The sequence below is a fragment of the Lampetra fluviatilis genome, chromosome 34 (assembly GCF_964198595.1).
Source record: "Lampetra fluviatilis chromosome 34, kcLamFluv1.1, whole genome shotgun sequence".
In the NCBI taxonomy this organism is placed as follows: domain Eukaryota; kingdom Metazoa; phylum Chordata; class Hyperoartia; order Petromyzontiformes; family Petromyzontidae; genus Lampetra; species Lampetra fluviatilis.
The window spans coordinates 1,320,316-1,334,885 of NC_136308.1; the positions used below are offsets into that span (position 1 = coordinate 1,320,316).

A 14,570-nucleotide genomic window follows, 5' to 3' on the forward strand; every position below is an offset into this window, starting at 1 on the left:
TGCAAAACGTGATCCGTTCCCGTCTTTGCTGGCGCTCTTCCCTGTTTGTTCTACCGGTGCCGTGGACACGTGGTGAGTGCAGGAGCCGGGGCCACGCGGGGGGCGCGAGGGGCGTGGGGGGGGGTGACCGCACGTCTCTAACCGGCGGCGGTGGGGAGGTTCTCAACGCACCTGTGTGCAGGCGCATGGCTCATAGGAGCCCAAGGTCCCCGTGGTTGGGGAGACTCCACCTCTGTCCAATTGAGACTACGGGGAGAGAGAACAAAAGCTGTGCCACCACGCATGCGTTTCGCTTCACACGCGCACACACACAGGGACACGCGTGGGGGGGGGGGGGAGTGGGGCGAGGAGACACAAGGGGGCTTGAAGGGGGAGGTCGGGGATCCACGGTGAGAACACTTCGCTCTCGCTGACACTCACCCCGCGGCTGACCGTGAAGTGACAGGCGGCCGCGAGCGTGCACGCACACGAAGGTGACCCCCCCCCCCTCGCCCTGGGTTCAGCCGTATATGCTGACTGTGCGAAGCGCCGTCATGAGTAAGCACCTCTGAAGACCAATGGCCAGGACCACGCACGTGCGGGCCACCGTTTTTCTCTCCATTGCCAATGTTGACCACATCACTGTTGACCACATCACTGCACCAGGCGCTCGCGTTTTGGAAGTCGAACCCAGGGTGGCCCAATGCAGGTTCGGACGTCGACTGTAACTGTGATTGAGTGCGGCCAGGGAGTTGAACCGTAGTTTGCTGGCTTTGTAGTGCGGTATGCAAACCGCTGCATAATACCAATGACAAAAACCTCCCCCTCCTCGTTCTATCGCCTTCTATCACTCTATCACTCGTGGGGCAAGTGCTGCTGGCGAATCCCTGTTTGGTGCGGCCAACGTCATTCCTGGCCGGGTCATTGTCTCCCGCAGTGTCGGTGTTTACGCACCGCACTGGGCACTAATTTAAAGTTCATTTGAAGTAGGGGAGGCTCGGGACCGCTTCAGATATTCGCCGCTGACGTTGGACCCGGCCAGGAACTGGAACTCGGGTCGACCGAGTCCATAAGCGTCAGGGCGCTAACCACCGCGCCGCCGCTCACCGCTAAATTGTTCATGCACGTTCGCACCGCTGCAATGACCACTGTGGAGGCCACATTTTTTCGTAATTTCACGATTAAATCACACACGTGGACGTATGAGAGAGGCTCCGCGCTGCGTGCGTACGAGACAGGGAGATTTAGTGCGTGTGTGTGCGAGAGGGCCTGCGTGCTTATCGCACGTGTGCACAAAACCCAATGAATTAGCTAAATCAGACATAATTGAATAACCAATGGAATAATTCCTTCTGCATCGCTTAATTTTGTTGAGTTAAACATATGGGAAAAGCACTTTACGAATGTTCCGCATTCTTATTATTATTGAGCAGCGATTCAAATGTCCCAAAGGGATAGTTTTGAAATGGTGCTCTTTAAAGCCAAATACGTATTGAGGAAAAAAAAACAATAAAAAAACATTTCAATCTCACGCTTGCGTGACTGCAGCCTGACCGCGGTTCCTTTCTCTCCTAAAATTAGTTGACATTCGCGTAAGGGGCTTACGCACGGAGCGCAACGTGCGTTCCCTCTCAAAGACGCATACGCAGCTCCTGTTCAGGACAGCCACCGCTGCTGCTCAGCACAGCGGCAGTGCCAACGCTGCGCTGCGGACTCCAGCATCAACACCGCAGCGCCGTGTTACACGTGGCACTTGCCGAGGCCGTTTCGGTGCGATGCCAAGTTTCCACATCTCGTGAAGGGGCAAACCCCAATTTACGGTCAAACTAATTCCATAACCGCAGAGTGCAGACCTCTGTGAACTGCGATTGGCCTCCATCCGCCCCACCCCCCACCACCTTCGCTCGCGTAATTACAGCGAAGTGACTGGTGTCTTACTGTGTAGGGTCAGCGTCTAATTAGCCGCTCAGCAATGTCTTAATTTCCCTGCCGTTTGAGGTAGGGTAGCTGCAGCCCTGCCTCTGGCATCGGCGTGGGTGACGCCACGGCTGAGCTGGGGACAGTCGTTAGCTGAGTAACGCACCACTCACTCTGGTGGTGGAAAGGAATCGTAATGCTTCCCCTGGCCCCAGCTCCCACTCATTCTATTATCGATTTGAGGAGGTATCTGTGTCTTGGCGAGATGTTAACTACATCGTCTGGTACACAGGAAGTCATGGGTTCGATCCCGACCCTGACGCCTGCATATTTGTAGTTTGCGTGCTCTCCCCCGTGGTGGCTTAGATTTTTCTCTGGGTTCTCCGGTTTTCCCCTCCATATTCAGAAACATGCATTTAGAATATTTGGCTGCTATCAATCTGGACATCATCGGATTCCTCCAGTATAAATAAAGATTCTGATAAATGTCCACGTGATAAGCCACTTACTTCAATGGCCTATCATTTGTGACCAAGTCGCTTTTGAAAAAGATGTATACAGCTCAGTGGGCCTTACCTGATAAAATAAAAATAGTTTAGTTTTAGTTTAGTTTTGCTACACACTGTGCCAATTGCCCACACTTTCCAACCCTTCCATTCGTAGTTAACATACTCATACGCTAATGCGGCGTTGGGAACACGTTGTAAAAGCGTTCAGCGCTGTAAAATTTGATCGGGGCAGAGCAGGGCAGCGAACACTTTATGGACTCTCAAGAGGCGCCCAGTTAGTCCCAGAAGAAACTTCGTTTCACTCAGAAATACTGCGGAATGTATCCTACAATGCGATGCAGCCCATTTGACCTTCATGACCCTAACTTGGCCGTTTTAACGTCTTCCACACTTGAGTGCAATGCTACATAAGTCAATGCAGCAACTCCACTTGGCAAATTCTCTCTCATAACTCAGACCCCTTTCTCTCACGTTGAACTAATTGTTTTGGTGATGTTGCTTGGAGATGCTGCTGCTGCACTAGCACAATCAACAAGATAACTCAACAACGCAGTCGTCAATATCACCGTGTGGCCTTAACAGGAAATATATATATCGGGAGACATGTTGGGCAATGGGCATTCTTCATGTATGTGCCATGGAGAAGGGTCATAGCCAAAACGTCGTCTGTTTTATATTTTTCCTGTTAAGGCCACAGTGTTACGGACGAATGTACTGAATTGTTTTGTTAATCACACTGTACACAATATCACTTCTGAATTGCACTCAGAAGATATTTAAGTCTTCGTCCAGTTTTCCTTTTCAGTTGTGCAGCATGATTGTGTTTTTTGAAATTGGAATTTAATGGCTACATGAAGAAAATAAATTAATGGAAAAATCTCTTGAGGCCAAACTCAAGTAAGGCAGAATTCACATTAAGCGTGAAAAACTACAAGATGTAAAAATAAATAAACCCAAAACTAACTGACTGGAACTCTGTATTGTAAGCGGAGGCTCGAGTCTTTGCCAGTAAGTTCGACAGTTCACCAGCATTGATTCAAGGAAGACTGACTGCTGATGAGACACTGTGTGTCAAAACCGGTCAAGAGTTTGCTTGTCTTGAAACAATGCTGCTGAAATCACGCATGTCTCAGAAGGCCGAGCGGCCGAAGGTTTGTGTGAGAAATTATTTAAAAAAATTACGCGGAGAGACGGATATGTGAAGGGCCCGTACTCTCGCGTATTAATTTTTACCGGAGCACGTTTCATGCGCGTGGCAATGTTTTATTCCCATAACGTGTGTGGAGATTAAGATGTACTCGTCAACGCGAGGAAACGTAAAGCTCATATTCCCTAGCATTGTTTTTCATACGATGGACGCGTGCTTGGAAACTATCAATTATAAAGACGCACGTTTATCTGGTGTTTTGGAATTTGGCGAATCTCTGATCTTGCACACCTGGGGTTACCGCATGCCAAGTGTCCTTTGTTGTTTTCACCGTTTTACAATCCAAGTAAATTCTTCCAAATCCAGTGAACCTCACACTTCCACCGCTGCTTCACGTTGATGGTGAGTGGCTCAGATACATTCCACCGCAGTGATGCTTTAGGTGATAATAAATTGTAACACAACGCACAGTGCAATGTTATACAATACAACGCACAGTGTAATGTAATATAATAAAATGCAAAGTGTAATGTAACATGATAGAATGCACAGTATAATACAATGCAATCTAATACAAACACTACAAAGTGGCGGCATCATACACAATGCAATGCATTGTGTATGATGTACAATGCAAGGTGTTGGAATGGTAATACAATACGGTGCAATGTGATACAAAGAATGCAAAAGCCGTGTAAAATGTAAGGCAGTGTTACGCAACACGACCATTGCAATGTAATACAGTACAACGCATGATTTACAATAGATTTTTGGGTCAGATCGTGTTTTGTTGTACACCCTCCTCCACTTGACAATGAATGAAGTTGTTGCTGGAGAGAAATCCACCCACATTGAACAATTGGGTACAAGACGTTTCGCTGGTGGTTACAGGCAACATCATCAGGCAGCTGTTCCGAATTGTGATAACGTCCGCCAGTCGTGGGCTTTAAGTAGGTGGTTGTGCGATGTCATCAACGTGCAGCCACGAGGGAGTCAGGGAGTTGATAACTCGCGGTTAAAGCACTCTAAAAAATGACAATGCGATGGTCCATTACAATAAATCCTATTACATAGCTTGGCGTAAATACTGGCGTTCGGATGTCTAAAAACACCAAACAGACACCAATTAGGAGGCATCGTGTCTGCGTAAACACGCTTGCTCGTGGGAAAAAAAACCCCGCGACCAAATATGCTTAGATAATGTACGCAGTCCTGGAAACGGATTACAAACCTGTCAACCCGTTATCAGTGCCTACATTATTACAGACCAATTCAGACCGTAGTGGTCACCCCGTGCCCTTAAAAATCTCAACGTTAATCCTACAAAGTCCCATCACAAGGGAGAAACACAAACAAATACACATTTTTTCGTCCCGTATTGAAACGGCTGTACGCCGTATGGACCTGAAACTCAATTTCCCTGCACAAGAATACGGGCTAAACCGTGTGGATTGGCAGCGATGGGGTTTGCCTGCACCAGAGGCAGCCTCTGGTGCAGGCCTCGTCTGACCAGCGCCGGACCAAGGGTCGCTAAAAGGCGAGCAGCACAAGGACGATGCAAACGGCGAAGCGGGCACACGTGCGAAACCGCGTTCAGACGCGCGAGGAGCGCGACGGCGTGCGTGTTCAAAGCGGGGCTCACAGCGCGTGCGGGGGCGAGTGGCCGGCGCTGCTGCCGCTGCCGTTGCTGCTGGCGTGCTCCAGGAGTCCGTTGAGCTCCTCGTGGCTCGCCATGAGCGCCGCCGCCGTCACCGGGTTCCCCAGCCCGCCCAGCAGGGGCAGGTTCGTCTCCGCCAGCGCCGCCTGCGCACAGCGCGGACAACGACGACGGCGCACCGCCACGGGTGCCACCGACCCCCAAATACGATGGAGTCTTGTACACTCGCGAGGGGGAGGGGGGGGGGCGAGCTGTGACGCGACGCTCGATGACACCGACGCCGTCAATTTTCCGTGGCTGGGAATCAAACTTAGGTGTTTTTAGGTGCGGTGGTTGCAGCGTGCGCACACGCGCCCGCCAAAACACACGCCAGCGGACTGCCACCGCCCCCCCCCTTCTTTTAAGCGTAGCCCCCTAATCTTGCCTCGGCTGCTCAGTTAAGGCGCATGCCTCACTCTCAGATCACTTTCATTTAGGAGCTCACAATGGCACTGCTTTTCATGCACAAAGACAAAAATCACCCAGAAAGCCTTTAAAAGACTGTTGGGCAAGTGCTGTCAGCGAGTAGCGCATGGCAACTGAAGAGGGGTGGTGTGGCCAGAAGCATGCCCGGCTGCATGTGTGCAGAATATATTTTTGTTATTTCACCAGGTAAGGCCCACTGAGCTATGTAGCTATTTCAGAAGCGACCTGGCCACAAATGATAGCTCAACAAAGTGGAATATCACATGTAAATGTAGAGCGGCCAAACACTCTAGAGGCATGGACCTAGATAAATCCACACGACCACGGGGAGAGAGACACGCAAACTCCAAACATACAGCAACAGGCGTCAAGGTTGGTATAGAACCCACCGCGTCCTGCATACCAGGCGAGGTAGTTAACATCTCGCCACCGTGGCACCTGACAAAGCCAATCAAATCAAGGAGTCACGTCGTGGGCAGATGGGCCGAATGATTCTGTTTACAGCAAAACAAGAGGAGTGTTGAAAAACAAAGGGACATTTTGACATTGTTTAAAAATACGTTTTGCTCGGGAGACAAAAGACTGCCATAAGGTGCCAAAGGTAAAGGTGCAGCTCTGTACCTAATTGATCATGCCACCACTGGCAGAAAGGCCTCCACTACAGGGTGATATGACCTACTCTTCCATGTTGGTAGAATGTCTGGCAGAAGGTAGGAGTACCCACACATAAAGAATCTGATTCTGATTACTGCTGCGAGGACAGAGGCGTTCATGGGTATTTATTAATCCTTTACCGGCTGCGGCAGGGGGTCAAACCGGGGACCTCTGGATTGCAAGGCCAGTGTGCTACCCATTCCAACATCCCTATCCTCTGCGATACGAATGTGGAATTTCTACCGCGTGCCTGGGCTGCCAATGGAAATGCATACTGCCCCGAGCCCAATGAAGCACAAGACACTTGTACACGATAATTATCGTTGCCGGGACCGAGACACTGGCGTGATGCATGCCACAATCAGCAGCAATCCCATTACTTTGGGTATTGGACGCGGTACCTGCAGGTATCACCCTGCCCTACTTCGCAGCCCTCCCAACGCACTTGTTTGTTTGAGTCGCTGCTAATTGGGACGACTTGGTTGGTTCAAGAGGGCAACCAGGACCATCAAGGATTTGGGAAAGCCACGCCGCTCAGTTTCACGCGATCATCATGCTTCCACGGGCGGGGAAGGCTTCGGGCCACGCTCCGAACCCAAGGGGCCCAAGCAGTCTTCCACGACGCCTCCTTGCATTAGGGCCGGCGAAACGACAGACTGTCCCTTCAAGCCAAAGCGTGAATTATTAAGGGGCACGCGTTTGCTCTCCGCGAGTTTACCCGTGGCACCGGGGAGGTACGCTGCACGCCGCTTATTCAGACGGATGGATTTATTTTCTACCTTTTGTTTTATTGTCGTAAATGTATTCTTTATTTTGAGTTTAACCGCCGCTGTCGCTGTCGTGAGACGAACGACGGAGGCCCTTCTGGAATTACCGCGGCTGTCAGAGCCCCGCGTCAGGGAATGGGCCCGGGAGAGAAGGGTCGATTTAGTTGACGAAATTAGTGAAGATCATTATTCGTCAACAATGACCGTGGGTGGGTGGACGGATATCGTCAAGCGGCTAAATTAACGCTGCCTGCACGATGACAGCACCTTAACACGCCTCTCCCGCCAAATGCTAGATGGTGCTCATTCATACAGTGTCAGTAATTTATAATATTATGAATTATTATAGCGCGATGTCAAATGTTATCGATGAATATTGATTCTTACGTTAACGATAAACACACCAATGTGCATGCGTGCAAGACTACATGCTTTGTTATTCGTGTTTAAGCTCAAAAGACCACTCCAGAGGCTGCTACATGCAGCAAAAAAATATATTTTAAAAACATTCTTGCATTTAATTCTGTGCCTAAATCATAATTTATTGCATCATGGGTGCAGTTAATCTCTGCAGCCTTAGCGGTAATTAAAAACTGACCTGAGACCATTCCATTAGTAGCCAATGGCCACCAACATGCATACCTGTCCACCGTTCTCTAGCCACTGCACGGGGTGATCACTTTGGGCTAAGTCAACCCAAGGGAGATGTTTCGTCCGTGTTCTAATACCAGTTGCGACTGGTGCCAACTCTGAGGGTCAACAAAAAACAATAACCCGGGACATATCCTGGGAAGACTAATATGTCACGATGTCAGAAGATGGGAAGCATGCATATAAATACATTGTCTTGAGTGGCGCATCGTGAAACAACTAAAACTGGAATGTTGCAGCAAGACTTACAGATTTCCCAAGACAGATGCCTCAACAACAGAACGATTACGGCAACACCAAGACACCTTTCATCCAGCACACCGGTGGCAAGGGTTGGTGGGTTACGCACACATTCATGAAACTCCATACCCGTGGGTGTTGAGGTTGCCAACTCCTGGCTTGCCAGGCTACGATAGCAGTACAGCAAGTGGGCTAATCTACATCTGTACGGGGATGGAGTGTTGACCCGCTCGCACGAGTGGGTTCTCTCTGGGTTCTCCGCTTTACCCGCATGTGTATACACACATTCAGGAGTGGAGTTGGTCAAACATCCCAATATAGGAGGACCACAGAGCTTTGGATATTTGTTTGCACGGGATCTGGAAGCCTTTCCCCCGCTCGTCTGGGATTTCCCGCGCCTCTGTGCAAAAATTACGTAATTTGCATGAACGACGCTATACAAAACTAACTATTACAATTCAATAAAATATGATTATTGTTATGATCACTGTGTACTGAACCGGGTTCTCCAGGACCGTTACCGCCACTACACCGCTATCGTCTGAGTAATCTTCAACCGTGGTGAAACGTGAAAATGAAGCGATACCATTATCTCGTGCGGCGTGCTAAACAACAGGGGTGGAAGTTTTGATAGCGCGTGCTTTTTGAGACATTCTGGTGGTCCGGTGTGAATAGTTTCCTCACCAGCACCGTAATCCGCTGTGACGCAACAGCAGCCGCTGCCGATAATCGCAATTATGGAAACATTTTCCACTCCGCGCAGCCTATGAATATTCACATCACGCTGAGCACTTGTCATGCCCCTGCAATTATGTATTTACGCAACGCTGATTAAACGATCGTCGCTCGAGATCATGCCTGAAAAGAAACACCCATTGCGAAGTCGACAGTGACGTTGGCATGACTTTGAGTTTAAAATTTCAATTTTTTTACTTTTTTCTCATGAGAAGAAACATCCGTCACGATGTGAATCGAGCCAAAGGGACATTCAGGAAAGCGTTTGGGGCTTACTCTGGTTAAAGCAAGCCCTGACCCTGCTGATGAGACACTGGACGTGGCACAAAGAGTGTTGTGCGTATTAAACCAATGCTGCTGAAAAACATCATTCCCAGAAGGGCGTCCGGCCAATGGGATGTGCAATTCCCATAGAGTAACAAACGTGTTGTTTTTGCTTGTGCGCGCGCGTGTGTGTGTGGAATCATTGGGGACTGGGCTGAGATCATCCACTCGCTGCACTGGAAGAGCTGGCTTAGTCATGCGTGGCTAAGACCTGGATGTTACCCCAGGATCGCGTCTGTTGTCTCGGAGCTCTAAACAATTGGCGGTAAAGTGGCCAAGCGGTAGCGCACTCTTCTGCTCGTTGCAGATGTTCGCGGTTCAAACCCAGCGGCCACCTTGGTAGCCAAACACAAGAGACGTTAAAGATGCCAACGTCGCCTCCTACCGTGGAACTGCTGCGGGCTACGTCAGTGAAACGGAGCGCATTCGTGATGGCCGCTTGCTATGCAAATGGCGCGAATACCAAATGTCTTAATCATTCGATGTGAAGAGCATCATCATTATTATAATCCTGAGCTCGCCAGGCAGACCCCCCCTCTGTACTGGAGTGTTCATTAGCGAAGGCTGGGAGCCCCAAAGCCACCCCAGAGCAATGCATTGATTGTAACCTTCATGGGATGTGTTTCCAGGTGGCCGTGGGCTGAGTACACATGACCTCTGTGCCACGACTGATGTAGCGGCTGCGCTGCGCACGGACAGTGGTCAACATCAGGGCCTGCGTCTCGCTGCTCAAGAGAGGTGTGAGCTCGTGGTGACCGCCATGCGCAGCCTCGGCGGTTGCCCAAAGGCCAAAAATGCCAACGGCCCAAAACAAACAGCAGCACTGTCGAAGGCCGTGGTAGACAAGAGTGAATGAAGGCCGTGGTAGACAAGAGATAATGAAGGCCGTGGTGGACAAGAGTGAACGAAGGCCGTAGTGGCTAAAAGTGTGAACGAAGGCCGTGGTAGACAGAGAGAACGAAGGCGTGGTAGGCCTCGATTGCTGGATGAAGACCTACCCGACACCGTGTGGGTCACGGGGGTTGTTTGACCATACTTCACCATGCCGGTCAGTGCGGGTTGGTGAAGGGATGGGAATTGAATTGGGGGGGGATTTGGGGTCCACAGCACAGTGAGCTAACCGCTGTCCCACCACTCTCGCCGCAATCGACTGCGATGTCTTCTATACATCCAGGGAAGCCACAATGAGATGCAAAGCCTCCTTTGTATGGAAGTAACTTCGTATGTTTGGCCAATTTCTTCTCACGAAGGATCGTCGTGTGTGAGAGGAAACTAAAGAAATGCATTGCAAATGAGGACCTAACACTGTTCGATCACCTACCCGTATTGCTATGATGCCTGTTACCAATATTGTCATCTGCAAAAAGAGACACGTTTTCTCCGTGCTCTGAAGTAGAGCCATCGTCCGAAACGTCTTGCCTACGTATTCATATTTTTTTCCGATAAAGCAGCGGCCGCAGTCCTTGGACATTGTGTTTGGCGGAATGCCGACGGCTCAGGGAGAGGCCTTCATCCAGCAGTGTATTGACCATAGCCGATGGTGACGGCAGCGTTCACGATGAACGGTGCGAGTGTGCATATTCACGTGCGCTTATCTTGCGCTGCCAAGGCAGTCGACGTGTGGCTGTGTTCACACGCGAACTCGCCCACCCACGCAGGGCACTGAGCGGAGTGGACTAGAATTGGTCGCGTTGCTCGTAGGGGCGCCAAGGAGCGGTGCAGCGGTGAAACCATCGCCAGCGTGGACAAGGCCACGGCTTGGCAGCGGATTGAGAATGGTTTTCCTCATCACAGTCATCGTTAGCCACGTTCAATCCACTGCTGGATGAAGGCCTCCCCAAGGCACCGCGGCCTACAATGATCCCACAGTGTAATCATCCGACGAGCACCCTGCACGTCAGCTGATTTGATCGCTCCGTCTCCGCAGTGGATGTCCCTCGGACTGACGATGGCTTAATGTTCCGTAAATACCGGATCCTCCCGTCTAAATATAATTAAGGAATCCATTTAATCCCGCGGGGATGTGACTAATATCGCGTGATTGCAATTATTTAATGAATTATAATTCTATTTGAGCGTAATCTTAACTGTGCATTTGGTGTTTGTTCATTGGGAAAAAAATATTTAATTCATTTATATGGGGCGCATTGTAAGAGGAATATTTAATTAATAGCGAATTTGCATAACACATTAAGGAAGACGAATATTTCATGCACTCCTGCTGCCCGGCTCATTGTTGTGAGTGCCAAAGCAAGCGAATCACTCTCACCCGGCGCACAATGGAGTTTCCAACTATTCACTAGAACACATTATCATCAATAATAACAATGCATTTAATCCTGGGCACAGCCTTCACGGAACACGCCAATTGTCCCCAAATTAACTGCAATGATAACGGTTGTGATGAACAACGGCTTAATAGAGCTTTTTCACCCTCGGTAAACACACACAATCGATAGAGGCGCAGACCCCGCAATGCCTCGCTCGCGGCGCTGCTGGCGGAAGGGCCTCCACTAGAGGGAGCTCCAGGTGTTTGGCCTACTCTTCCACGCTGGCCAGACGTCTTGAGAGAGGTGAGAGTGCCCACGCTTTACCCCGCCACACGCGCGACCTGCCGATCGACCGACTGACTGCGGTCGGCCCCATTTAGACTGCCGGGAGGCCACAGAAGCCGTCGTTTCGATCACCGCGAGTCGAGGCAGTACAGGAAGTAGGCTGCCGAGCTCTGCGCACGGTGGATGGTGGGGCGCTTTCCCACTCGCAAGCGGCCGGCAGCGTTCTCGCAGTGGTGTCGTTTTTTCTCGGGGTGGTGGCTCAAAAAACACTTGGCCAGGTATCGCACAATGCACAAGCAGGACCCTCCTGAGAAGACACGGAGGGGCTTGAGACTCTGCGCGGCTGCCCACGATTAAAACAAAGGGGTATTGTTTAGCACCGCGTCGCGGGGCCGAGACGGTACACACCGTGATAGGGCGTGCGCTGACCACGCCGCTTTCAAACTTTGGCTACAATTTAATCAGAGTGCTCCGCGCGTATTAAATTTTCAGGACCGCGCCTTCATTTGCGTGAAAATTTCATGGTGGCCGACCACTCTTCAATCAGGAGCATCATCATAAACAGGAGCTGTCATGGCACATTATGGCCAAAAGCGTTGGGGTCACTGAAGAATGCCTAATGCCCCACATGCAATGCTCCGTGCGCTGCACACATTCATGTTACTGCATGCGTGTGTGTGCGGTTAGCGCGCTGCGCTACGAATCCAGCGAACCCCAGTTCAATTCCTGCTCACGGCCAACACCAGTGAGCATTGTCTGAACTGCTCGTGGACCTCCCCTAGGCCAACTCAGCCTCAAATGAGTACCTGGTGCTGTGTGCAAGCATCGCTACTGGGGAGACAAAGACAGTCAGGCGTGGTGCTGGCTACCCACCCCCTCGTGTGCTGTTCCGGCCTTCATAGGTGCTACTCACTAACAGCGCTTGCCTCAAGAGTCTGTTAAGGCTATACGGGGGATCTTTGTCTTTGTATGTTGGTGAATCTCATCCTCGGTGGCCACTTTGACACCGCTAGTCGTGGTCCTCGCATGCGGAGGACTGCTCGTGCGGTTATTTCAGCTGACAATGACGGTACAATTTATTTGTCAGTGTGCCTGAGATGCTGCTACAACCACCGATTAAAACCAAAAAAACATGGGTAACGGGGGCGAGACTTTTAATTGAAAATAAAATAGAGATAACGGATGCTCTTAAGGATGTTCTATGAGTGTTCCAAAGCCGTTTTTCACATTCTGTCATTACGTCTTTGTATCTGTCTGTTTGTTTGGACAGAGAGATCTCGGTTATTAAAGAAAGTAGGACGGTGATCTTTGTGTCAACGTGCAGCTGGTGACGTGGGGATGTGTTTGGCTACATACACTATGTACACACATTACAGAGTGAGGCATCAGTTGAAACACATTTACCTCGCAATCAGGCGGTTTGCGAGTTCAAATCCTCGTTGGGGTTCGACTCTTATCTTGTTTCATGTTTAAAGAGTGCCTTAAGGCAAGGCGCTTCACAGGTTTAGAAAGCGGTAACAAAAATAGAGTGATTTAGATGACAGAGGCCCATCAGTATCCCACAACCAGGGTCTATAAATTAAGTACCGATTTGTGAAAAGCTAAACAAATATAAATATAGAATTCACAAAATTGTCTGAGCTAAACTAGTTTATACAACATATATATTTAAAAAATAATATTACCCCAGGTCTCCCTTTCAAAAGAAACGCGATGTTTGTTGGCTCTTGTCTGTTCTAAATAAAGCCACGGCTCCTGCCACACGTTTGTAAACATCGTGAGATATGACGGTCCTTGGACGTTGTGTTGACTCTGCAACAACCGAGGGTTCAAAGAGTCTCAGAATATTTGGAATGATATAGTGCAAGATAAATAAACGTTATTAAGGAAGAAAACGATGGCATCAGCAGCATTGGCCGTGATGACCTCTGGACCTTGACTTAGCAATGTCCCACCCTTGGTTCGAAATATCTATAGGGGGAGTGGCGGCGCAGGAGTTAGCGCACTGTGCAATGAATCCTGCGAGGTGAATTAGATTTCCTGGCCACCGCTGAGCTAACATCGGCGGTGGATGTCATCTGAACCAGCTCTGCCCCCCCCCCCATTCTCAAAATCTGTACTGACCATCGTGGTGAAGTATGGTCAAACAACCCCCATGACTGACAATGGTGTGGGGGAGGCCTTTATCCAGCAGTGGAATTGACAACGGGCTGCAAATAATAATTACACAAATAGTTAACCGATTGTTTGTATGAACGCGACTTAATTCACACGTGACATTCTACTCCATTAAACACAACGAAAATACGTTTCTTCAAACGTATTAATTGGGAATAATAAAAAGCGTTCGTTTGATTTGTGCAGTGGAATATACAACGTAGATAATCCGTAAGGAGCAATGTGATTCCAATAGTGTGCAGGGTTTCTCGTTAATAATTAAGCACCGATAGTGTCACAAGGACCACCAGGCACCACATCACCTTTATAATTATCTCTCCGCTATATTTAGATGAAAAGGGAATGGGTAATAATAGAACCCTTGGCTTTGGAACATTTAGAACAATTTTTTGGTCTGTCTTTTGGCGTATCGCTAATGTAACCGAGCCGTGATTGCGTTCATAAATAATGCCCATTTTCGTTTAAGGGGTATGACATTTTACGGACGATAATGTCCTTAATGAAATGGAACGCCGTACACATCAACGCACAAAGTGACACAAACATACACACACACCAACATACGCGCATCATACATTTACTCACACATCCTTGACCAATGTTGAAACGTAGTGCTGTTAGCGAGCACATATCATGTCCAGCACGACCCATGCAGGGATGTTATAGCCACCGCTATGCCTGGCGACCTGTGTCTTCGTAACACTGATGTAAAACTACCACGTACTGATGCAAAGTTAGCGAAGCAGAGGCCAGGATTGGGTTAAGTGTGACTTGACCGCCTGATGTTGTGCA

The 14,570-nt window shown here is 49.4% G+C and overlaps 1 protein-coding gene across 1 annotated transcript in view; it reads right to left on the minus strand.

The window, feature by feature from the left end:
* LOC144944273 (forkhead box protein P1-like) overlaps positions 1–14,570 on the minus strand; it is a 345,410-nt gene that overhangs the window by 13,545 nt on the left and 317,295 nt on the right. The window contains exons 19-20 of the mRNA XM_078872291.1: positions 5,195–5,355; positions 172–246 (exon numbers count right to left, since the gene is read on the minus strand). Coding sequence (XP_078728417.1) covers positions 172–246; positions 5,195–5,355 — 236 coding nt within the window. The remainder of the gene's footprint in view (positions 1–171; positions 247–5,194; positions 5,356–14,570) is intronic.